The 25577-nt window shown below is 36.8% G+C and overlaps 1 protein-coding gene across 1 annotated transcript; it reads left to right on the forward strand.

The window, feature by feature from the left end:
- The first annotated feature begins 18969 nt into the window (after positions 1–18969).
- On the forward strand, positions 18970–23737 carry LOC120070236 (uncharacterized). The gene is made up of 5 exons (XM_039022122.2): positions 18970–19446; positions 19720–19786; positions 20287–20335; positions 23200–23244; positions 23438–23737. Exons 1-5 carry the CDS (start codon positions 19231–19233, stop codon positions 23502–23504), a joined length of 444 nt encoding a protein of 147 aa, XP_038878050.1. The 5' UTR covers positions 18970–19230; the 3' UTR covers positions 23505–23737.
- The last annotated feature ends 1840 nt before the right edge of the window (positions 23738–25577 follow it).

Consider the following 25577-nt stretch of genomic DNA (forward strand, 5'->3'; position numbering starts at 1 on the left):
TTTAATTAGCTTGAGTGTGTATGAATGTTCGGATATGCATCTTATGGATGTAGTCACAACATATTTATATGGATCTCTTGATAATGATATTTATATGAGAATCCCATAATGATTTAAGGAACCTAAAACATATACATCAAATTTTCGGGAATGGTATTTAATAAAGTTACAGAGATCACTATATGGATTGAAACAAACAAGACGGATGTTGTACAATCGCCTGAGTGGATATTTATTGATAGAAAGATATCAAAATAATCCAATATGTCCGTGTGTTTTTATAAAGAAATCACAATCAGGATTTGCTATTATAACTATATATGTTCTTGAATATAATTGAAACTTCTGAAGAACTTTCAAAGGCAATAGAATATCTTAAGAAAGAATTTGAGATGAAAGATCCCGAAAAAACAAAATTTTGCTTTGGTTTGCAAATTGAGCATTTAGCAGATGGAATATTTATTCATCAGTCAAGTTATACAGGAAAATTTTTGAAAAGATTTTATATAGGCATGGTGGGGTCGAGTTTACCGTCGCCTGTAAATCCACGCCTACGCAAATAACATTTATAAATCACCAAACAAACTACTTATACTAACTGGTAGTATAAGCGACAAGTCCGGGGTCGAACCTCAGGGAAGCGATGAAGATTAGTTCATCAAAGCTCGTTTTCAGTTAAAGTGATAAATGGGAGGGGAAGGGGGGTTGATAAATGAAATTGCATAAAATAAAATGCAAGAAAAGTAAAGAGAGAAGCATAATTAATTGAGATGTCTTAGCTTTGAGAAATGGATTCACCCAATGTAATTTAGATTATTGAATCAACTTATCACTTAAACTTCTTGTTTATGCTTAGTCCAATTGATTGGAATCTCAACCAATGATCCTAATTATCTAATTAATCAAAATACATAGAATACAAATCTGCTCCATACAAATTAACAAATCACATTAAGTTCTAGGGATTACGCTAGGATGAGTGTTTAACTTCCAACGTCTAATTAAATGATCAACATGGATTTTCTCTAGGTTGATAGGAGCAGTCCTTTTTGCCTAACGAACCTATTACTTCCATTGGGATTAACTCAGAAATATGTGTCAAATATTACAAGTTAATCACAAAGCATTAGAATCACACAACAAAATTATTGGGCGTCAATCAACAATTAAAATCATGCAATTCATAAATGTAAATTCGGATTAAAACCCATACACAAGTTTGTATACATCATAAAATCGAAATCTCACAAAATAACATTGAGTTCCTCCAAATCCCTAGGCTAAGAAACCAAAATCTTACCTTCCCATGGAGGATAAGAAGCTACAATCCGACATCTACTTGATAAAATACTAAAGAAATGCCCAAAATACAAAGTGGAAGAGAGAAGAAATAGGAAATTTGGCTGGAGGCCAAAAGTGGGCATATAATTCTGACTTAAAGCGAAGAGACATAGTAGCGTTGCAACGCTGCCCTGTTTTTTCCAAAATAGGCAACTATTGCCTTATAGCGTTGCGCAACGCTCGTTTGAGCATTACAACGCTTCGTACGAGGGTGGTTTCGTCCGTTCACGTCCTTTGAAGCTCGGTTGCTCAAATTAGCTCCTAATTGCTCCAAATTAACCCCAAATAGCTCGTAACGACTGATTCTACCTCCAAGATACTCAATACCTAATCATCAAATAAACACATTAAACATAGTAACAACCTAGAATTAAGAAGAGGAAAATAGCACATTTTCAGTGCTATCAAATACCTCAACTTAATTCTTGATTATCCTCGAGCAAGATAGAATCACAAATTCACAAAGAAAATTATGCTTGCTCCATCACAAAGGTTGTTACTTTAGTCTCAATAGTTTATAAGGATGGGATTTGAAATAAAAAACGAATCCGATTACAATCAATCAATGAAGCACATTTCAAAAATGATTCTAAACTTTTCATGCATGAGTGAGTCAAAAGCCCTACTAATTAAGCTCGCAAAACCCAGAATGGTTTTATAGGGCCCTCAATTTGTTTTCCCCCTATACTGGCTCGAAGGTTCAAGAGCCAAGCTTCCTAGACTCAACTTTGTAATAACACACTTAAGGAAACCAAACTTTTATTTTAATTTATTATATATGTGTGTGTGTGTGTGTATTTTTATTTTACACAAAGAGGAAACCTTATTTAAACCATCACCTTCATTTTGGCTTGCCCACACGAGTGTCATGCGAGTCATCCAACTACGAGCAATGTCTCCTAACAAGGTGTCGAAGCTTACTCATTCCTCGAGATACTTTAGCTCAGAGAGAAACTACGGGTGTCATAGCCGCCCCAGGTTAATCATAACCCCCAAAAAAGATGAGTAATCCTCTTCAAATATAACATACACACTTGCCTTTACTTTACAACACACTCTGCCTTTTACAAACTTGCTTTTCACATACTCTACACTTGGCTTTTACAATATAAAACAAGAGTTTGGCAAAAACTTAGGCATGCATTACTAGGTTGAGCTTTCAGTCACTTAACACATATCACCTAGGCCTTTCAGGGTGACAAAAAAAATATAAGCCCAATAATACAACTCTAAGCATGCAAGACCTAACTTCGTTGGACAAGGGACTTAAAGATGCATGACAGATAATAATTTTTTTTTTTTTTTTAAAGCGGGCTAAAAATCATGATCTTAAACATAGTTTCATGCAAACCTAATCACAAAAAGGGTGCATCATCAACTACTCATCATAACAAACCAAGCAAGAAAGTAAGCAAACAACTCAAGCACACAAACTGAAGGATCTCATATCTAAAAGTTCCATGAGCGCGTTCGAATCGCTCCGATCTCACCGTGACCGAAATACATATTATACATTCAATACAAATAGTTATGCAAACAAAACATAATTAACGGCATGCTACGAATAAGATAAACAACAAAGGAAAGAGTGTCATACCAGTTGAAGACGTTCCTCACACTTCGGCACTCCAAGTACTGGAACCCTCCAAGCGATCTACCAACACCCAACAGCAGCGTCGACAACAGAAGCATGAACAATGCACGAACAAGAACGTTGTGGGGACGACACTACCACTAAAGAGCCCTGGGTATACTCAGAGTGAAAACCCAAAGTGTGGGCTTTGGTGAATTTGGTAGAAGAAGAAGGACACACAAATCGTGTAGGCGATAAGTGAATGGGAGGGAAAACGACGCTAACACATAGCAGAAGTGCTTATCGTTTAGGAGAAGCTACACGATAGTGTAGGATTTACTGAACGATCGTTTAGTAAAACCAGCACACTATACAATCATTTAGAGAAGCTATCCAATCGTGTAGGCGACAGTGTGCAATCGTTTATGCGAGGTAGACGATCGTTTAGGTAGAGAAGAGTTATCGTATAGTCTCTCGATTTTCTTAGGCGATCGCTTAGAATTCTCCAACGCGCGCTTCACAAATTCTCTTCAGGCGATCTGACGACGGACGATCAAAATGAAAACTTTTTTCATTTTAATTCATCGGTTACTTTAACCGACGCTCCCCACTAACCCACGTCCAAACGTGAAATTTGGATTAATTATCATATAATTAATAAATAAATATAATCATATTATATTTTTATCCTATAGTTTGATATTACATATCTACTATAGTATTTTCTCCTCTACTTGATATAAATCATATTTATATCTAATTTCCTAAAAAATAATGTATCTCATACATTTAGCTAATTATATCATATATAATTAACCAGTCCAATTATATCATATATAATCGAACTTCCTCTTGTCAATTTGAACATTTCAAATTAACCCAAATACTAGTTCTCGACTTTATCCAAGCTACTCAGGGGACCCAATGGACCTGTGGCTCGAAGCTCGAACGGTCCATGAATAGCTGACTAAACTCTTTAGCCACGAGATCCACCATCCGTTAACTGTCAAGCATTCCACTAAAGACCAACAGCAGAACTCTTCTTACCACATATATATTTATGTGTCCATCGGATATAACCAATCATGAGTACGATGACCTTTCACAGATGCTCGTAAGTATAGCTGGGCCAAATTACCGTTATGCCTCTGTAGTTACATCTCACTCCTTAAGTACCACTGATTCCTCTAATGAACAATACAACATAGTCTAACTATGTGTGAACACCTCTCGGGCTAAGAGAAGGTATGTGGAGCCACATCGTTCAAGCCCTTAAGGGAGCTATCTATCTACTTACCCCTACCTCGGGGAAGGAGTGAATTCCATCTTGTGTAGCTGAGTTCCCAGCTCCCAAAGCAGACGAATCCCTAAAATGGTAGGTTTGAATTGGCGACCTGGCCACTCACACCCATACAAATCAAAGAACCGCCCTCAATGGCAGGAGTTCCCAACTCACTCAGGATTGAGGTCATGTTACCTATGGTCATTCTAGTGAAGTGAAGTCTCTGTCATGAACGGTGTTATATAACGAGACGTTGACACTTCGTGGTCAGGTCTTATACAAACTTTTTGTATAGGATGCCTCCGTTCGCATGTCCCCAACACGAATAATCAGGATCAGACCATCTGTGACAATTCACAATACTTGTGACCATTCCATAAAGCGGGTCGCATCCGTAGCATTACCAGGATAAGGTTTCCCTCCTACATCCATATACTATAGACCATTTTGGTTATCACTCAAGACATGATCCACTTGTATGTCACCACATACATGCTTGAGTCACATATAGATAACCAGGGATTTTATGTTTATTGGTTTGTGATAAAGCAAATAAAACAAGTAACCGAGCAAAAATACAAGATGTGAAGTAAATATCATATATTAACAACATACGCATTCGTACATACTGTTTACAAACTACAGGACACGAGACTTTAGGGCATCAACCCCAACAATCTCCCACTTGTCCTAAAGTGAAGTGAGGTGTACAAAAACTTAGTACAAAACAATAAACTAGGGCATAAAATCCCAGTACAAGAAAATCTCCCACTTTCTCTAGTCCAACCGCGAGCTATCCTGTAGACCCATGCTCCGTAGGTGACCCTCAAACATTGTAGCCGTGAGAGCCTTCGTAAACGGGTCAGCAACATTAATATGGCCTGGGTTAGACTGATCCGTCTCATCTCCTTAACCTCTGGAGGTGTCTTAGGACTCTATGCCTGAACGGCAGTAGGCCCCTCCTGGAGTCCTGCATTGAGTACTTGAACAACATCTTGTCAATGTACGATGCCTGAGAAAGTGCTAGCACTTTGTTCTTACGATCCCGAAAGATCTGTATACCTAGAAAAAACTGAGCCTCTCCCAAATCTTTCATTTGGAATTAGGTTGCTAGCCAGTTCTTAACTGCAGTCAGTAGACCTATATCATTCCCAATGAGTAGGATATCATCTACGTACAACACTAAGAAGACTACTGAAGCGTTGATGATCTTCTTGTAGACACAAGGTTCATCAATGTCGCCATCTCGGTCAACATCCTCTATTGCCTGCTTATATGACAACGGATCCTCAACGTCTCCATCTGCTACCATAGCAAGGATTTTCGTGAAACCCAGATAGCGAACGGATAGGTTCACAACCCTTCCACTATATCGAGGTTCCCTCAACTCTTGAGGTGGAACTGACATACTGGATGAACTCTTTAAAGGATCTCATATCGAGAGTTCCATGAGCGAGTTTGCATCGCTTCGATCTCACAGTGATCGAAACACAAACGACATATATTCAACACATATAGTTATGCATCTAAAACTCATTATCGGCATGCTCAGAATATAATAATTAACAAGGAAAAAGGTTCATACCAGATGAAGACTCTTTTCGTATGTTTGAACCTTAAGTAGCGGAAAACCTCCCACCGATCTACCAGCACCCGACGAGTATGTCGACTGCAACAGCACGATTCGAACGTACATAAATAATGCAGTGGGGATGACACCACCACAAGAGAAACTCGGGTATCCTCGGCGTCAAAAACTCAAATAGTGGGCTCTGGTAAGTTTGGTAGAGAATGGAGGAGAAGGCGTCGTGTAGATGATAAGCAAGTGGGAGATGAAACTCTGCTATTATATAGCGGAAATGCTTATCGTATAGTAGAGTTACACGATCGTGTATCAAAGACTGAACGATCATTTAGTAAAAACGTATACGATCGTTTAGAGAAAACGTGAGGCAGACGATCATTTAGACGGATGAGCTTCTATCGTATAGGCACCCACAATTGCTTTCACAAATTCTTTTGGGCACACGATAATGTGAATGCACGATTGAATTATCAAATGAGAAACGATTTTCATTGCTTTCATCCGCCGGTTACCATAACCTTCGCAGTCCCACTTCCCACGTCCGAAGGTGGATCAATCGGTTAATTATCAAATAATTAATCAATTAATTTAATTAATAAATATAATCATATTATATTTGTATCCTATAGTTTGATATCATATATCTACTATAATATTTTCTCCCCTACTTGATATAAATCATATTTATATCTAATTTCCTCCAAAATAATGTATCTCATACATTTAGCCAATCATATATAATTAAGCAATCCAATTATATCATATATAATTGAATTTCCTCTCGTTAATTTGAACATTTCAAATTAACCCAAACATTGGTTCTCAACTTTATCCAAGCTACCCTGGTGACCTAATGGATCTGTGGCTCGAAGCTCCAACGGTACGTAAATAGCTGACTAAACTCTTTAGATACGAAATCCACCATCCGTTAACTGTCAGTGATTCCACTAAAGACCAATAGCTGAACTCTTCTTACCACAGATATATTTCTGTGCCCATTGGATATAACGAATTATGAGTACGATGACCCTTCACAGATGCTCGTAAGTACAACTGGGCTAATTTACCGTTTTTCCCCTGTAGTTACATCTCACTCCTTAAGTACCAATGATTCCTCTAATGAACAATACAACATAGTCCAACTATGTGTGAACACCTCTCGGGCCAGGAGAAGGTGTGTGGCGCCACATCGTTCAAGCCCCAGAATCAGCCCTTAAAGGAGCTATCTATTTACTTACCCCTACCTCGGGGAAGGAGTGAATTCCATCTTGTGTAGCTGAGTTCCCAACTCCCAAACCAGACGAATCCCCAAAATGGTAGGTTTGAATCGACGAACTGACCACTCGCACCCATACAAATCAAAGAACCGCCCTCAATGGCAGGAGTTCCCAACTCACTCAGGATTGAAGTCATGTTACCTATGGTCATCCTAGTGAAGAGAAGTCTTTGTCATGAACGGTGTTATATAACGAGACGTTAACACTTCGTGGTCAGGTCTTATACAAACTCTTTGTATAGGACATCCCCGCTCACATGTCCCCAACACGAATAATCAGGATCATATCATCTGTGACAAGTCACAACACTTGTGATCATTCCACAAAGCAGCCTGCGTCCGTAGCGTTACCAGGATAAGGTTTCCCTCATTTATCCATATACTACAGACCATTTTAGTTATCACTTAAGACATGATCCACTTATATGTCACCACATACATGCTTAAGTCACATACAGATAACCAGGGATTTTATGTTTATTGGTTTGTGGTAAAGCAAATAAAACAATTAACTGAGCAAAATATAAGATATGAAGTAAATATCATATATTAACAACACAAGTGTTCGTACATACTGTTTACAAACTACAGGACACCAGACTTTAGGGCATCAACCCCAACACTCCCATCAACAAATTTTTCTGATGTACCAGGCTCTTCAACAACTCTTGTTGAAGTTTCAGTAGTTTCATTGGAAAGCTCACGCAACACGACTTTGCTTCGTGGACTGTGCTCCCTTATATGATCCTCTTCCAGGAAAGTAGTGTTTGTTGAAACAAATATCCTATTTTCCGCCGGATCATAAAAATAACCCACTCGTGTACCTTTGAGGTAGCCTACAAAGAGGCATAACCTCGATCGCTGTTCCAATTTCTTGGGATTAGTCTCAAGCACATGTGCAGGGCAACCCTAAATGCGGAAGTGACGTAAACTAGCTTTACGCCCGTTCCACAACTCTAGAGGTGTTCTTGCAACACTCTTGGAGGGAACAAAGTTGAGTATATATATTGTAGTCTCCACTGCGAAACCCCAAAACGAGTCCAGTAAGGAAGCGTATCTCATCATCGAGTGAACCATGTCTAACAAGGTCATATTTCTCCTCTCCGCTACACCATTCTGCTGAGGTGTACCTGGTGCTGAGAGTTGAAAAACAATTCCATGTTCTATCAAATAGTCCTGGAATGTCGAGTCCAAAAAACTCTTCATCTTGATCCGATCGAAGTGTTTTAATCCGTCTATCTAATATGTTGTCAACTCCAGCCTTGAAATCTTTGAACTTTTCAAAGGATTCAGACTTCCGTTGCATAAGATAAACATACCCGTACCTGGAGTAATCATCAGTGAAACTGATAAAATACTCATAGCCACCTCGGGCTCGCACATTCATAGGACCACAAAGGTCAGAATGTACTAACTCAAGAGGCTCCTTGGCTCTATAACCTTTTCCAGTAAAAGGTCGTTTAGTCATCTTACCTTCAAGGCAAGATTCATACATTGGTAATGAATTTTCTTCTAACTCACTTAGAAGTCCATTCTTCAACAATCTCTCAATCCTATTGAGATTGATGTGCCCTAAACGAAGATGCCAAAGTTGGGCATTTTCTTTTGGAGAAATACGTTGATGTTTTGATTGAGTTATGACAGTATTGAACAATTCAGCATTATGGAGGGAATTAATGACTAACGGCCTTAACACATATAAATTCGATTCCAGATTTGCTGTGCAAATAAAAATACCATCTTCATGAATAAACGCTTTATTCATATTAAAAGAGATAGTATGTTTACATTGCAATAAACACTTTACAAAAATGAGGTTCCTTTTTGTTCAGGAACAATATATACATCATTTAAAATAAGAAACCTATTCTGTAAAGCTAACTGGAGTCCTCCCACTGCCACAGTTGAAACGACATGCCCGGTGCCTACTCGCATTGTCATCTCACCAGCCTCCAGCTGTCGCCAAGATCTAATCCCTTGAAAAGAAAAACAAACATGATTAGTGGCGCCTGAATCAATTATCCAGACAGAATCATCATTCTCCACTAAACAAGTTTCAAGCACAAGTAAATCAAATTTACCTTTATCCGCCTTGGCCTTAGCCTTGGCTGCTTTCTTCTCTTTCAGATACCGAGGACAGTTCCTCTTCTAGTGTCTATCTTGGTTGCAGTGGAAATACTTTCCTTTAGCAACCTGTGGACGCCTCCTTGAAATAACAGACGGTGGGTTAGCAGGTGCCTTCCCTTTTCCCTTACCACCCTTCTTCTTCTTCTCTTTTGCAGAGTTAGAAGCAGAAGGTGCAAACTTTGTTCCTGAGGTCGAACCTCTATGGAACATCCTGGAGGATGAAGCAACATTTGCCTCACCCTTCTGTCTCTCTTTATTTTTCAGTAAAGATTGGTATGTCTGCAACTCATTGAGGAGAGTTGTAAGGTTATACTTCACTTTGTTAAGAATCACATTACAAATAAAATGCATGAAGCTCTCCAGCAAAGAATGCAGGATTATGCTAACCTGGCTGCCCTCATCGATGGTAGATCCATTTAACTCTGCCACATTGAAGTGGACCATCATGTTTAGCAGATGTTCACGAACAGAGGTGCCTTCTTCCATTTTGGAGTTGAATATGTATTTAAGAGCCTCATGCATAAGCTGTTCAGATGGTTGTCCAAACATCTTCCGTAGGGACTCCATGATCTCACACGCTGAGACCATAGGCTCATGTTTCTTGGCCAAGACTTCAGAAAGACTTGTCAAGATGTAGGCTCGGGCTTTCTCATTCGCCCTTGTCCATCGCTTGTATGCCTCCCGAACATTTCGAGCGGCATTCGAACCTGGAATAGTAGGACAAGCCTCCATGAGACCGAACATGAGATCCTCGATAATTAGGATCGTCGTGATCATGTGTTTCCATGTTGCGAAATTATCGCCAGTAAGTTTTTCGGCACTTAGCAATGCTAACATGGCTGTTGCCATTTTGAAAATGTTGCTGAAAATATGAACAAAACTTTATTAGAATTTGCTAAACCACTTTTAAACCAATCAGTTTTGCAAAACAGTTTCAAGTACTCTAAGTTATAGACTTCTATTTTGCAATGATGCCCCAGTGAAGTAGGACAAACGCCACTGGTGGGGTGATCAGTTGCCCCTTCGCTAGGATGAGACATTCTCAACCATTAGGCAGTACCAACTCTTAGAACTGAACCTAACAACCACCATTTTTCAGTCCAGAATCGTTAACCTTTAACTATTCTGCGTAAGTGTAACCCCTCGCTTTCGGTGCCAGTGTCCCGCTCTAATGAGCCCACCGTAGGGAAGAAGCATATTAAGACAAGAGACTAAGTTACCTTATCCTCTTACAAAATATCAAATAAAGAAACGCGCAAAACTGTCATCCTTTATGGGGACACTCCAAAGGTGCCACGAGGCGATGCGTAATAACTTTATTCAACCTAACGAGGGAGACCGAGGGATATGCTGTCGCACTTTCTGCTCCCACTTACTATGAACGCTTTTTCCATCCACCTTGATATTGACCTACCCAAACACCATCTGTTGGGGGGACACGCCAAAGGTGCCGTGAGGCCAAGGATAGATTTCACGGTGTGGACTATTTAGGAGAAACGTGAAAGGTTTAAGTGAAGCATCTTATACCCCAAGTACCTCCCACTGAATGTTCTACCTAGGGATTCATTAACCTAGACAATCTGGCTACTGATTTTAGTCTAAGTCATCTTTTTAAACTCTGCTCATAAACAACGTTTGTCTATGAAAGATGAACAAGTTCAAGTAGTCACATTTAAACACTTTAATGGACTGTCCTAAACTTGCATGCATACATCAAATCTATCTAATTTACCTTTCCAGGTAAGTTCCCAAGTAGGGGTGTTACGTTTTCGTCAACTTAAATACCCCAGCCTAGACATAACCCGCCTTAGATAAAAGGTCCCTTATAGATAGATTTGCTACACTTTAACCTTTTATTTGCCAATTTAATCCTATTAAACTTATTAAAAGATTAAAGCCTTAGGGTTGCTAATCGTATTAGAACCGTGATCTTAGGTCTATGTGCTCCAAGTTTTAAACACTTTAAAACCATGAATTAAACCTAAGTGAGCATGCATGTCTTTCTTTTTTCTTTTAGTTCTAATTTCTCTCTAACTTTTAAAAAGAAACAACTAAAACCATTGCGCACAACGAGGCGTTTATAATATTTATAAAGTAATCTATGTGTCATGCTTCATGCAATGTCCTGTCATTACTATATATAACTTTTATATAACGCGTAACAACCAAGCAAACATGCTATCATTCACCCTTATACTATAACAATTATAATATAAAGATGATGCATGTCAATGTTTTTTATGCATGCATAAATATAACTCTTATATTATATGATGCATAAGCATGCTCTTACATAATTAAAATCATGCTTCTCTAAATTATAACAATTACAATAAAGAGATGATGCACGACCATTGCATAACCTAAGGTGGGATTTACTATATGTGCATACCATATGACATATAAAAACATACATCGCATGTAATAAACAAAGGATTAATGGACTGGGATAAGCCTTTACAAAAACCGAAATGAAAAAACCCTATCTATTACATTTTTCATCGAGCAAACCGGTTCACAGATGAATCGGATCTTAAACCGCCAGGAGGTCTTCATCGTGTAGTAAATGCCGCAGGTAGACGATCATTCAACACGAACTAGACGATAGAAGCATAAGTAAATGATCACGTAGACGACGACGAGACTGCGAAGCCTAATCGTTTATGCGATCATGTAGCATGACGACAGGTAAACGATTTACCTCGCATTACTAAACAATCATTTAGTCAGTTACTAAGCGATGAAGCTTGCTGACCTAAACAATCGTCTAGCGTGCGCGCTTTAAACGATATGCGAGCATCTCATCGTCTACACGATGCGTGCAACCAGGTAAACGATTTACCTTGCGATGCTAAGCGATCGTTTAGTCAGTTACTAAGTAATGAAGCTTGCTGACCTAAACGATCGTCTAGCGCGCATGCGTTAAACGATACTCAGTGATCGCGTACCCGATCGTCAACGTGATACGATCAACTCTCGATCGCATACCCCATCGTTTAACCGATGCATTCAACAACGATCGCGTACTTCTTCATCTTTACGATGCGATCAACAGCGATCGCGTAGAACATCTTCTGCACGATACGATCAACCCTAGATCGCCTCCTTCCTCGAAGAACCACAACACTTGCCCAGATCGCGTACCACTCTTATGCAATGCTTGCACAGATCTACTTCTTCGACAAACGACTCAAAACTTCAAACAAACTTTGAATACAGACTCGATAACGATTATTAATGCCCAAAAATGCAAGGGCCTTTACAAACAACTGAAAATGTAAAAGGATTTAAATCAAATCGAGGCAAATTATCCCGAAAACATCTATTAATCTGCACATCTCCATTAATCCGCACATCCACAACAAAATTTAACCATTAAATCAGTGTAGAAATGCACCCACCATGAATGTAAATTTTATTTCGTTGCAATAGATGAAATTGGAGTATCAGAACCTGGCTCTGATACCAATTAAAGGATCTCATATCTAAGAGTTCCATGAGCGTGTTTGGATCGCTTTGATCTCACCGTGACTGAAATACATATTATACATTTAATACAAACAAAACACAATTAACGGCATGCTACGACAAGATAAACAACAAGGGAAAGAGTGCCATACCAGTTGAAGACGTTCTTCACACTTTGGCACTCCAAGCAGCAGAACCCTCCAAGCGATCTACCAACACTCAACAGCAGCGTTGACAACAGCAGCACGAACAACGCACAAATAAGAACGCCGTGGGGACGACACCACCAGTAAAGAGCCCCGGGTATACTCGGAGTGAAAACCCAAAGGGTGGGCTTTAATGAATTTGGTAGAGGAAGGAGGAAACATAAATTGTGTAGGTGATAAGCAAGTGGGAGGGAAAATGACGCTATCGCATAGCAGAAGTGCTTATTGTTTAGGAGGAGCTACACGATCGTGTAGGATTTACTGAACGATCGTTTAATAAAACCGGCACACTATACAATTGTGTAACGACAATGTGCGATCGTTTAGCGCGAGGTGGACGATCGTTTAGGCGGAGAAGAGCTATCGTATAGTCTCTCGATTTTCTTAAGCGATCGCTTAGAATTCTCCAACGCGCACTTCACCAATTCTCTTCAGGCGATCTGACGACGAACAATCAAAATGAAAACTTTTTTCATTTTAATTCATCGGTTACATTAACCGAAGCTCCCCACTAACCCATGTCCGAGCATGAAATTTGGATTAATTATCATATAATTAATCAACTAATTAATTAATAAATGTAATTATATTATATTTTTATCCTATAGTTTGATATCACATATCTACTATAGTATTTTCTCCTCTACTTGATATAAATCATATTTATATCTAATTTTCTAAAAATAATGTATCTCATACATTTAGCTAATTATATCATATAAAATTAACCAGTCCAATTATATTATATATAATCGAACTTCCTTTTGTCAATTTGAACATTTCAAATTAACCCAAATACTGGTTCTCGACTTTATCCAAGCTACTCAAGGGACCTAATGAACTTGTGGCTCGAAGCTTCAACGGTCCATGAATAGCTGACTAAACTCTTTAGCCACGAGATCCACCATCCGTTAACTGTCAAGCATTCCACTAAAGACCAATAGCTGAAATCTTCTTACCACAGATATATTTTTGTGTCCATCGGATATAACCAATCATGAGTACGATGACCTTTCACAGATGCTCGTAAGTATAGATGGGCTAAATTTCCGTTATGCCCCTATAGTTACATCTCACTCCTTAAGTGCCAATGATTCCTCTAATGAACAATACAACATAGTCTAACTATATGTGAACACCTCTCGGGCCAAGAGAAGGTATGTGGAGCCACATCTTTCAAGCCCCAGAATCAGCCCTTAAGGGAGCTACCTATCTACTTACCCCTGCCTCGGGGAAGGAGTGAATTCCATCTTGTGTAGCTGAGTTCCCAGCTCCCAAATAAGACGAATTTCCAAAATGGTAGGTTTGAATCGGCGACCTGGCCACTCGCACCCATACAAATCAAAGAACCACCCTCAATGCCAAGAGTTTCTAACTCACTCAGGTTTGAGGTCATGTTACCTATGGTCATTCTAGTGAAGCGAAGTCTCTATGATGAACGGTGTTATATAACGAGACGTTGACACTTCGTAGTCAGGTCTTATACAAACTCTTTGTATAGGACGCCCCCGCTCGCATGTCCCCAACACGAATGATCAGGATCAGACCATCTATGACATGTCATAATACTTGTGACCATTCCACAAAGCGGGTCGCATCCGTAGCATTACCAGGATAAGGTTTCCCTCCTACATCCATATACTACAGACCATTTTGGTTATCACTCAAGACATGATCCACTTGTATGTCACCACATACATGCTTGAGTTACATACAGATAACCAGGGATTTTATGTTTATTGGTTTGTGGTAAAGCAAATAAAATAAGTAACCAAGCAAAAATACAAGATGTGAAGTAAATATCATATATTAACAACAAAAGTGTTCAAATATACTGTTTACAAACTACAGGACACGAGATTTTAGGGCATCAACCCCAACATAAACATCGTCTGAGCACAACGTTTAAGGACCTCAATAGTTATAACCTATCCCACCCCCAACTTAAAATGATACATTGTCTCCATGTATCTCTAATCTAAGCCCAATAAAATAAAATAGTCAAGGGAACAGAAAACCTCCCTTGATGATGTTTCTGCACATGGGATGGTGGTAAGAGGGCTGCATTAAATTGAGCTTCTCCTTCATTAGTGTAGAGGGAAAGAAAAAAGACAAAACCTATAAAAAGAAAAACAAGAAGTTAAACTAGAAAGTTGTAAAGGATGGCTCTCTCTAGGAAGGGCAAATTTTTAACGTCAATTGCTCAATGTGACCTGTCCTTTGTTAAGGTACAAAGAAATTTTCGTATTTCTCTGGTCCTTTCTTGGATGAGTCAATATAGCCTAGTAAGGCTAAGGCTTCTCATCTTCTGAACAGAACCAGATAGGTCTAATTTGGGTTTTTTAGTATATGGCAAAAAAGGTAAAAAGAAAGAATCAAAAGACTCAAAGAGTAAAAAAAAAAATAAAGACTCAACAGGCTCGTGAGGACTAGGAGAACAAAACTCGAATATATATGAAATACCAAGAGTTAGAACAGGCGAGGTCTTTTGACCTCTAACTCTATCACCTAGATCTCGTTAGATTTAGGCTTTAAATTCTCCTTAACCTCACAAACTGGCAACCATGAAATGACGTCCTCATCATCACTAGAGTAGTAGCACTCCGCAAGGAACTCAACCTTCGAGGTACAGGCGTTGACTGCTTTGATGGGCTCTCTAGTCTCTATGTGACCTCAGTTACCTGGCAACATAGGTGATCAATTCTTACAGTTGAGCTTGAAGATTCTGCTGAGACTGAAAAATACTATTAGCAAGTTCATAAATTGAGAACTTCAATGTCATACCTGGATACGAATTTCCAGGAAGTGGTTCCTACTCCTCCACCGTATCGACATGGACTACCTCATGCCTTTGGGCCTCTGGAAAATCAAAGGAATGGTCTGGAACGGATCGTCCAGCTTCCCAACTGAAGTTGTAAGTCGAGCAATAAGGTCACTCAGGCTTTGCAAGTCAGTTCTAGCCTCTGCCTGGGGGCAAAGACTCTTCTGCTGGATGCGCTTGAACTCATGTTGCCTGAAGGTTGTCTTGCTCAATCTTAAAAGCTCTGTTAGCAAGCTCCATAACCAAAGCCTCTAAAGACTTACATGACCTTGAAGACTGAGCATGAGTCGACTAGTGTAGTGTTGTGAAATCTTGGTCATCAAAGCTATGTTGCCATCCTGAGTATTCATGGTCAAAGGACTCCTCCCACAAAGAATGGTGAGGCTCGTAGTCCCAAAGACCATAATACCCCTCCTCGATGAATCCACATGGTACTGGTATCCATTGCAACCTCGGGCATGCTTGCATGGGATGCCCCTCGAGTAGGCAACTCCGACACACCTCTACTTGCTACGATCTCCTCTTCACCAAATGGCCAACCAAGGAAGCCAACTCAGTAAGCTCGTGGCGAAGGTCACTTACCTCGTCATCAAAATTTGCAACTTGACCTTTGAACATCCAAGATTGATTCGAAAATCCTGTCATGCATAACTGACACAAACAGAAAACAAATCAAAGCAAAAGAAACTTTAACTAAAAACTAACTAAGAAGAAGTGATTGGCTTCCTCGGCAACGGTGCCAATTTGGTGGGGTTAAGTTTACCGTCACCCGTAAACCCCCGCCTAAGCAAATAATATTTGTAAATCACTGAACGAATTGCTTATACTAACTGGTAGTACAAGCGAAAAGTCGGAGTCGAAACTCAGGGAAGTGTTGAAGATTAGTTCATCAAACCTCATTTTCAGTTAAAGTGATAAATTGAGGGGGGAAGGGGGGGTTGGCGTGGATTGATAAATTAAGTAAAGATAGAAGCGTAATTAATTGAGATGTTTTAGCTTAGAGGAATGGATTCACCCAATATAATTTAGATAACTGAATCAATTTATGATTTAAACTTCTTGTTTATGCTTAGCCCAATTGAGTGGAATCCCAACCAATGGTCATAATTATCTAATTAATCAAAATGCACAGAAAACGAATCCGCTCCATACAAATTAACAAATCGAATTAAGTTCTAGGGATGACGTTAAGATGAGTGTTTAACTTCCAACGTTTAATTAAACAATCAATATGATTTTTCTCTAGGTTGATAGGAGCAGTCCTCTCTACCTAATGAACTTATTGTTTCCATTGGGATTAACTTATAAATATGTGTCAAATATTACATGTTAATCACAAACATTAGAATCACACAATAAAATTATTAGGCGTCAATCAACAATTAAAATCATGTAATTCATAAATGTAAATTCGGATTAAAAGCTATAGACAAGTTTGTATACATCATAAAATCGAAATCTCACAAAATAACATTGAGTTCCTCCAAATCCCTAGGCTAAGAAACCAAAATCTTACCTTCCCATGGAAAATGAGAAGCTACAATCCGACATCTACTCGGTAAATTACTAAAGAAACGCCCAAAATACAAAGTGAAAAAGAAAAGAGAGGGGAAATTTGGCTGGAGGTTGAAGGTGGGCGTATAATTCTGACCTAAAGCGAAGCAGCGTCACAACGCTGCCCTGCCTTGCACGCACATTCGTTATGATGTTCGTAGTGTTGCAACACTAAATGTAGCATTGAACGCTGCCCTGTTTTGCCCAAAACAAGCAGCTACTGCCTTGTAGCGTTGTGCGACGCTCCGTCCGGAGGTATTTTCATCCGTTCACGTCCCTTTGAAGCCCGATTTCTCAAATTAGCTCCTAATTGCTCTAAATTAACCTCAAATAGCTCGTAACGACTGATTCTATCTTCAAGATGCTCATTGCCTACAAAATCATCAAATAAACACATTAAACATAGTAACGACCTAGAATTAAGAAGAGGAAAATAACATATTTTCGGTGCTATCAGGACAAAACACATCCACTAAATGTTTCAATGGAAGTCCGTTCATTGGATATAAAGAAGTATATATTTCGACCTCGAGAAGATAATGACGAACTTCTTGGTCTTGAAGTACCACATCTTAGTGCAATTGGTGCACTTATGTATCTTGTTAATAATACAAGACCAGATATTACATTTTCAGTAAATTTATTAGCTAGATATAGTTCTTCTCCTACAAAAAGACATTGTAACGGAATTAAGCATATAGTCCGTTTTCTCCGATGAACAATCGATATGAGTTTTTTTTATTCAAGTAAATAAAATTTCGATCTAGTTGGTTATATAGATTCTGGATATTTATCTGATTCACATAAAGTTAGATCTCTAGCAGATTATTTGTTTATATATGGAGGAACTTATATATCATGGCGATCGGTGAAACAGACTATAACGGCTACTTCCTCAAATCATGCTGAAATTCTTGCATTTCACGAGGCTAGTTGAGAATGTGTATAGCTAAGGTCAATGACTTAACACATTCGTGAAACATGTGGCTTGTCTTCTAATAAAAATCTTCCAACAATATTATACGAAGACAACACAACTTGCATAGTCCAAATCAAAGGAGAATATATTAAAGGAGATAGAACAAAACATATTTCACCGAAGCTTTTCTACACTCATGATCTTGAAGAAAATGGTGACATCATTGTACAACAAATTTGTTCGAAGGATAACCTAGTAGATTTGTTTACAAAGACATTAGCAATCACAACTTTAAAAATTGGTACATAACATTGAAATGTGGCGACTTAGAGATCTTAAGTGATGTTTTCGTGAGGGGGAATAAATATATTGTATTCTTTTAGGAGTATGCATTATATGAAAATGTACTCTTTTTCCTTCACTAGAGTTTTTTTTTTCATCGGGTTTTTCCTAGTAAGGTTTTAACAAGACATATTTTATATATATATGTGGACATCTAAGGAGAAGTATAATAAATATCATAAAAATAGATGTCCAATGCTTAGTGTCCTAAAAACCTTGTGTCATTTTTCATATTGTACATGTGCCTTGTAATAATTCATGCTTGGTGTCATGTAAGTCCACATCCTACTTGTCACTTTACTTATAAATAGTGGCATTTGGTGGATCTCACCCAAGAAAATTTACATTGGTGAGAAATTTACTTCAAAATTCTATTAATTTTCATATTATCCAATTTTAGTTAATTTATTTTATATTATATTATATTTATTTATTTTTTATTATATAGATATACTATTATATTATATTTTCTTTCGTATATGTGTTATGGTCGTCCTCGTCAATTTCACAACAAAGTGTTGTTATTTATTTTTGGCTTCTATGCGATTATTTTGTAAATCTTATTACCAGCTCGAACAATTTGTTGAACTCACAAACTAAAATCTAGCTAGGATTGGATAAATTACCAAGAGCTTTTACTGGGTGTGTTGAATTTCAATGGCCTGATCCTAATCCTAATGGGAAGTCGAAAGAAAGAAACCCAATTTTGGAATTGAATTTGAAAACTCATCGAGAAATGGAGCAATCTCGAGCGGATTCTTCGACGAGCATCGAACCTGGAAGTCAGATTCGGGGGACATCCCCAAATTCGATCACTTGTTCTGTCATTGAAGATTGCACCAAAACCCAATCCGAGATTTTCAAAGCCATTGAAGTCGTTGAGAAGGACTCTCTCGCCATTGCTGAGAGCTTCACCTCTCTCTTTGCTTCTCTGCGTTTGGTTCTCTCCGAGGTCTCATAGTTTTCACATCCTTTTTCTTGTTTTTCCTCTTTGATTTCCCACAAAACCAACTGAATTAATGACGTAGTTCAGAGTGTATGTCTTATCATTGTGATATTTTCCATCTTTAATTGGGGTGCTTTAATGTGTTCAAGATCGAATGAATTCAATATTTTAAAATTTTTGAGTCTGACAACTTTACCAAATTTGATTATTATTGGACAAGCTTGATTTTATCCATCTTGTCAAGCAGTTTATCTGAGTGGAATTAGGATAGTCTTGTAGGTCACCAGCAACTCTATTGATCATATGCATTGCTTCAACGATGCTGCAGGCCGCCTTCAAGAATCTGGTAAGTGGAAAAAAAAAAAAAAAAGGATGATTTTGATTGACAGGAATGGCCGAGTATATGATAGTTTGGATGTGTCCTTGTCTTCTACGGATTCTGCTAAACTTATTAGATTCATCTTGTCATTTCTTTCTGTATTAATCAAAATTCCATATGTTCATCCTTATGTTCACTGTTCTGTTTAAGATTTGGTAGTTGAACTTAGTGATTGCCTTGAGATTCTGTGTTACTGGCCTTTGTGCCAGATTGGAAAGAGGTTGGTTGCAATCAGACTCGTGAAGACATAAAACTTCTTTAATACTAAACATATAAGCAAGGTGCACAAACTCTTAGCATTACATAGCTTTGGTCAGATTATTCCTAGCATAACAAAGGTCATTCTAGATACGTCATAACTTTTGTTAGTCATATTCACAGTTGTCTAAGCTTGCTTCTATAATATTAACAACCCTTTTTTATTTGATGATCTGACACGAGTTCTTCTCATTCCTTCAACCCTGTAGTGCTTGATGCGGCAACAAAGGGCAATCGATACATTAATTCTTCCTTGAGGTATGCTTTAATGTCTTCTAGCATCTCCTTTTGTTCTACGGAAATCGGAAAATATTCAATGTCCTTTGTTTTATATTTCCTGGTCATGACTAATTCACCGTTGAGCTATGTCATGATAGGACAGGCATACTTATATTTTTGGGCCTTGAGATATAAGCTCCAATTGATTTGATGTTTGTGTTGTCAGTGAATAATAAATAGCTAGCATACATTAAAATTTTGACTCCATTTGTCAAAATGCGATAGCCCTGTGGATGTTATAGCTTTTTACAACCTGCTGCATGAAATGATAAATGAAAGTTCTTGAACCAATTGCGAGTAAGAGATTAGATTGATACACACACATAAAGAAAGGTTTCTCTACTGATAAGAAAAAAAAATCTATCAAAAAGGTCCATAATTATAGTTTAATTTAAAGAGGTTATCAGTATCGTGAACCTATAATGCATTTTTACCCAATTGTTACTTTAGAAAATGTAAGTAATCATTAATTATAGGATTTTTCCTCAACGGTTACCTCCAGAAATTATATAGTTCTTTTAATTATGATATGTTAATTTCTGCTATATTCAATTGTAACAAAAATGATGCTCGAATATATGATGCTAGGTAGCTAAGTAATTATAAATATAACTGTTACTTGGTAGTTAACGAATTGAAATCTTTATTCTGAAAAGATTATTAAGAAATGAAAGAATGACATAGTCAGAAAAGTTCCGAGTCTTGAGAAATATTTATTAATGTAGTAATCAAAATTGCAATCTGGATGCCTTGAGAAAGTATTTGGTGTTTCTCTTTGTTATATGGGGAGTTAAGTTCCTTGGTGAGTCCTCTGTTAGTTTGATTGTGTTTTAAGTGTGGAAAATTTTTGCCGTTGCTTCAATAGATGTTGTTTCTAAAAAAGTAAAAAGAAGGATGTTGGATGTCAGTCTCATACTACAAATCTACACAGCTATCATATTGAACTCTATTTATTGTCCTCTGATGGGATTTGGGAACATAAGATTTTGGGATTTTTTTTATTTTCTTAATCACAAGGATTTGACTTGATTTCGGCACTATTTTTGTTATGTGCAACATTTCTTTGGTTTTGATCTATATTTTGGTCATTCTACTTGCCAAGTTCAATATATTGGCATAGTTGTGTTTGTTCTATCGAAGATTAATAGATTACACATCGGTGTGTCTTTTTATTTATATATAAGTTAAATTATGAAAAATACCCTTGAATTATGGTGTGGATTTCAATTATACCCCTGAACTTTGAAAAGTTTCATTTTAATTCTTGAAGTTTGAAGTGTTTTAACAACCATAGAGACTTTTGTTGTTAAATTCATGGATGAAAAAGTTTGTATTTGCTTATTTGTTGTTTATGTGAACAAATCTAAATACTTTCGGGAAGTAAATTTGGGGGTTAGAGTTAGGAAAAAAATTCATAAATGAAAAGACTAAAAAGGTGGGTGCATGGGGTTGAAAGGAGAAGATGAAAACATGTGATTCACAGATGCCATATGTTTTTGTTTTTGTTTTTTTTTTTCCCATATATCATATATGTGTATATATTTTTGTTGACATAAGCAAACACAACCTTTTTTCGTATGAATTTAACGGCAAGAAGTCTACAAGGGTCATTTTAAAACAAACTTCAAATTTCAAAGACTAAAATGAAACTTTTTAAAGTTCAAGGGTATAATTGAAACCAACCCCATAGTTCAGGGTGATTTTTGATAATTTAACCTATGAATTATGGCTTAACTATGTTGTGTCACAAGTCAAGTTAGTCAGCTTTTAAGTTACCAGTGTTCTAAAAGAGGCTTTGAGAACCTTAAGTGAGAACACTAAGTTTTAGCCCAATGGCTTTCACTTCTAACGGTACATATCATGGGTTGTGATAATTTAGTCTATTACTAACTTTACCTTAAGGTTATAGTTACAATGATAACAAAAGTTATACTGATGAATGATAATGTTTTTCTTACCATCTATTAATAAGAATAATGCATCAAATGGAAAGAGAGTAACAAAAGGGGAGGAGAAACATCTCCATTGACCAAAGGAGTTATAATTGCTTGTTGGAGAACGGAGTGATAAAGTATTCAACTACACAGACATTTCTGGAGACTTGCGTCTTGGAAACAAATAGACTTAAAAGTAGAAGCAAAAGAACAAGAGGCAAAAGCTCAAAGACGATCCAATATTCTCTCACATTTGGCAAAGAATACCCCAAGTGGGGAGAAAAGATGGCGAATTCAGATTCTTCTATTCTAATCTATCCATAGTATTGATCTTGCGTTTGGAAACTGTCCAAAAGCAGAAACTAACCTATTAGGCATCTTCCAGACCTGGACAAACTTTGAAATAACTGTTGGAAGACATTGGATTCTGCCATATAGATGTTTGAACAAGGGAGAGCGAAAGCAAGAGAGTAGGCCAGAGTTTGCCCTTCTAAAGTTACTTGATCGAACATCTCGATCAATGGGATTAGCCTAGTTCAACTTTCTGATTCAAAACCATTAAGATCTCTTTTAAATTGCAAATTTGTACTCCCTTAATTTCCATTATACACTTATATTGATGATTAGTAAAACACAACATTTTAAAGATTTTCATCAACGTTTTTTCTGTTTTAATCGAAGTTTACACCTTTAAACCATCTTGAGGATCATGATTAGGATGACCTTGTATTTGATGAAGTCCACAGACGTTGAAGTTCACAAAATTGTAAATACTTGGATATCTGTGTGTGCACGCATACATACATAACTGTAGATAATTACTGTGGTTGAATTATTTCTGTCATGTACCCGTTGTGTGGATGGCTTGGCCGATGCTGTAACTATGGACTGTATTTTCTTGTTTTGTAGATTGAATCAGGAAATGAAAGGCATGGACAATCTAGCTGCTCAGCTGTATCCTTTCTATTTCATTCCTTCTTTTTACTTTTTTGGCATGCTCTTGGACTAGTTACATGCCTAATAGATAATTCTAATGCTTTAGTTCTTTGGAATTGAGAACTTGAACATACTAATGTTTCTTTATCCGGCTGTCCTTTCCTTCTATTTTCAATCCTCTGCATTACCCTCTTCCTTGATTCTTGCTTAGAAAGGTTTTGAGGAAGAATGTGGATGAACTAGACTTGGCTGTGAACAAGCTCCTAAATTTTCCATGAGCTCCGCTCGGTCGTGGTTCTTGCAAGCTCAAGGATTTTTGTTTTCACCAAAGAGAGAGAATACAGTTCATGAAGGAAAAAAAAAACAAATTCATTCCATAGCTTCCTTCACATTTTAATCTAGGAAGCATCTCATTGCATGTTAGGCACTTTGATGTATTTATCTATGAATAGATTTTCTAGATCGCTTTATAATTATACTGGATTCAATAATAATCAGTCTCTTTTCTTTACAGGCTGAGAGTTTTTGCCCTCATAGTGAACCCATAGGCATATATGAGCTAAAATATCATTTTGGTCCTTACTTTTTAAGTTCGTTCAATCTTAGTTCTTATATCGTCTATTTAATAACGTTTTCGTTTCCTGTTTCTTGTTTATGTTTCTCATTTTTTAAGAAATCAACTTGTTTGATAATCGTTCTCGTTTTTTTTTTCTAAATTTAAAAAAATGTTTCCAAAAAATTTGGGGAATCACAAAAAGTAGTTTATCTCTGTTATGCTTTAAAGAAAATTTTACAAAAGGTTAGTTCTGCTCTGTTGGTCCTAAGTCGTGTTTCACTCCAATGAGTCATGGGATCATTTCCCAGATAATGCAACATCTGTTTTTTTTTTTTTTCCCCTATTTCTGTTTCTATTTGTTTTATTTATATATTACTAATTTTTTTAACATTTAGATTTATATATTATTTTAATTTTCAAATTTTTTATTATGTTTACTTAAATATTTTTTGAATTTTGAATTTTAAATTTTGTAATTTGTATGTTAATATTTTTTGCATTTTTATTCTTAATATATTTGAAATCTGATAGAATATATAAATTTTGTTTACTAAAATATTCATTTAACTTCATTTTAATATTTTACAATCACAACATTTACGTAATAAAATAATTAAGTTGGATTTGAGTTGATATCATTTCATACGAAGGACTTGAGTGAGAGTTAGTATTGTAAATCGAATTAAAGCAACATTTGAAAGGTAGAAATAATTTTATTATTGCTTGTAAATTTTCTAGAATTATTATTTTTTATCTTTTAATGCTTGTTATATATATATATATATATTTTATTTTACATAACTAAATTATATTTAAAATATAAAAGAAGTGGAAGGTAAGTAAATAAAATACAAGAAACGGGAAATAATTATCAAACAAATTTATATACAAATTTGTTCGGTTTGTTATATACTAAAAATGTTTTTATTAATATCAAATTATTATTAAAAAATAATTATAAAATACTATGGACTAATAATTTAAAATAATGGTCGCCAAAGTTGGTCGTTTGGGTGATTGCCGTCAGAGTTTGTAGTGGTGGTTGGAGTTGGTTGAAGGTTGTGATAGCAGCCAAAGTTGGCCAGCAATTCAAATTATTATTAGAAAACAATTATAAAATATTATGGATTAATAATTTAAAATAATGGTCGCCAAAGTTGGTCGTTTGGGTGATTGTGTCAGAGTTTGTAGTGGTGGTTGGAGTTGGTTGAAGGTTGTGATAACAGCCAGAGTTGGCCAGCAATGACCACCGGTGGTTATGATTGAAGGTGGCTAGAATTGGGTGCGAGTGAGGGTCGGAGGTGGTGGCCAGTGACATAAAAACACAAAAGAAAAAATGTAAAGAAAAAATATGAGAAACAATAAACAAAAAATGATTATCAAATAAATTATTGTTCTATTTTTTTTTCTAAAAAATATGATACATAAATAGTTATCAAACATATTTTTGTTTTTAATTTTTAAAAATTAAAAAATAGGAAACAGGAAAAAAGATACTGAAAATAAGAAATCGAAAATTATGAAATGAGTGGTCAATTGTCTAATTTTAAGACATGTATTTCCAACCTGAACGTTGTTAGTCAAATCAAGACTTTGAGCAACTAAAGTACTGTTGTGTTATATTTGCAATTAATAAGCAATGTCAAGTGACATTAAAATCAGCATCGATGTGTTGGATCATCAAGTCCACATCAGAGAATTTGGCAAAGGCCAAATCTTGAAGCTACTTTTTACCATAATCTTTAAATTCTAAGAGGTTGTTTGGAGGCTCAATATGAGATAGTATATCCCCATA

Source organism: Benincasa hispida, chromosome 1, assembly GCF_027475165.1.
Source record: "Benincasa hispida cultivar pf3 chromosome 1, pf3_genome.v1.1, whole genome shotgun sequence".
Classification (NCBI taxonomy): Eukaryota; Viridiplantae; Streptophyta; class Magnoliopsida; order Cucurbitales; family Cucurbitaceae; genus Benincasa; species Benincasa hispida.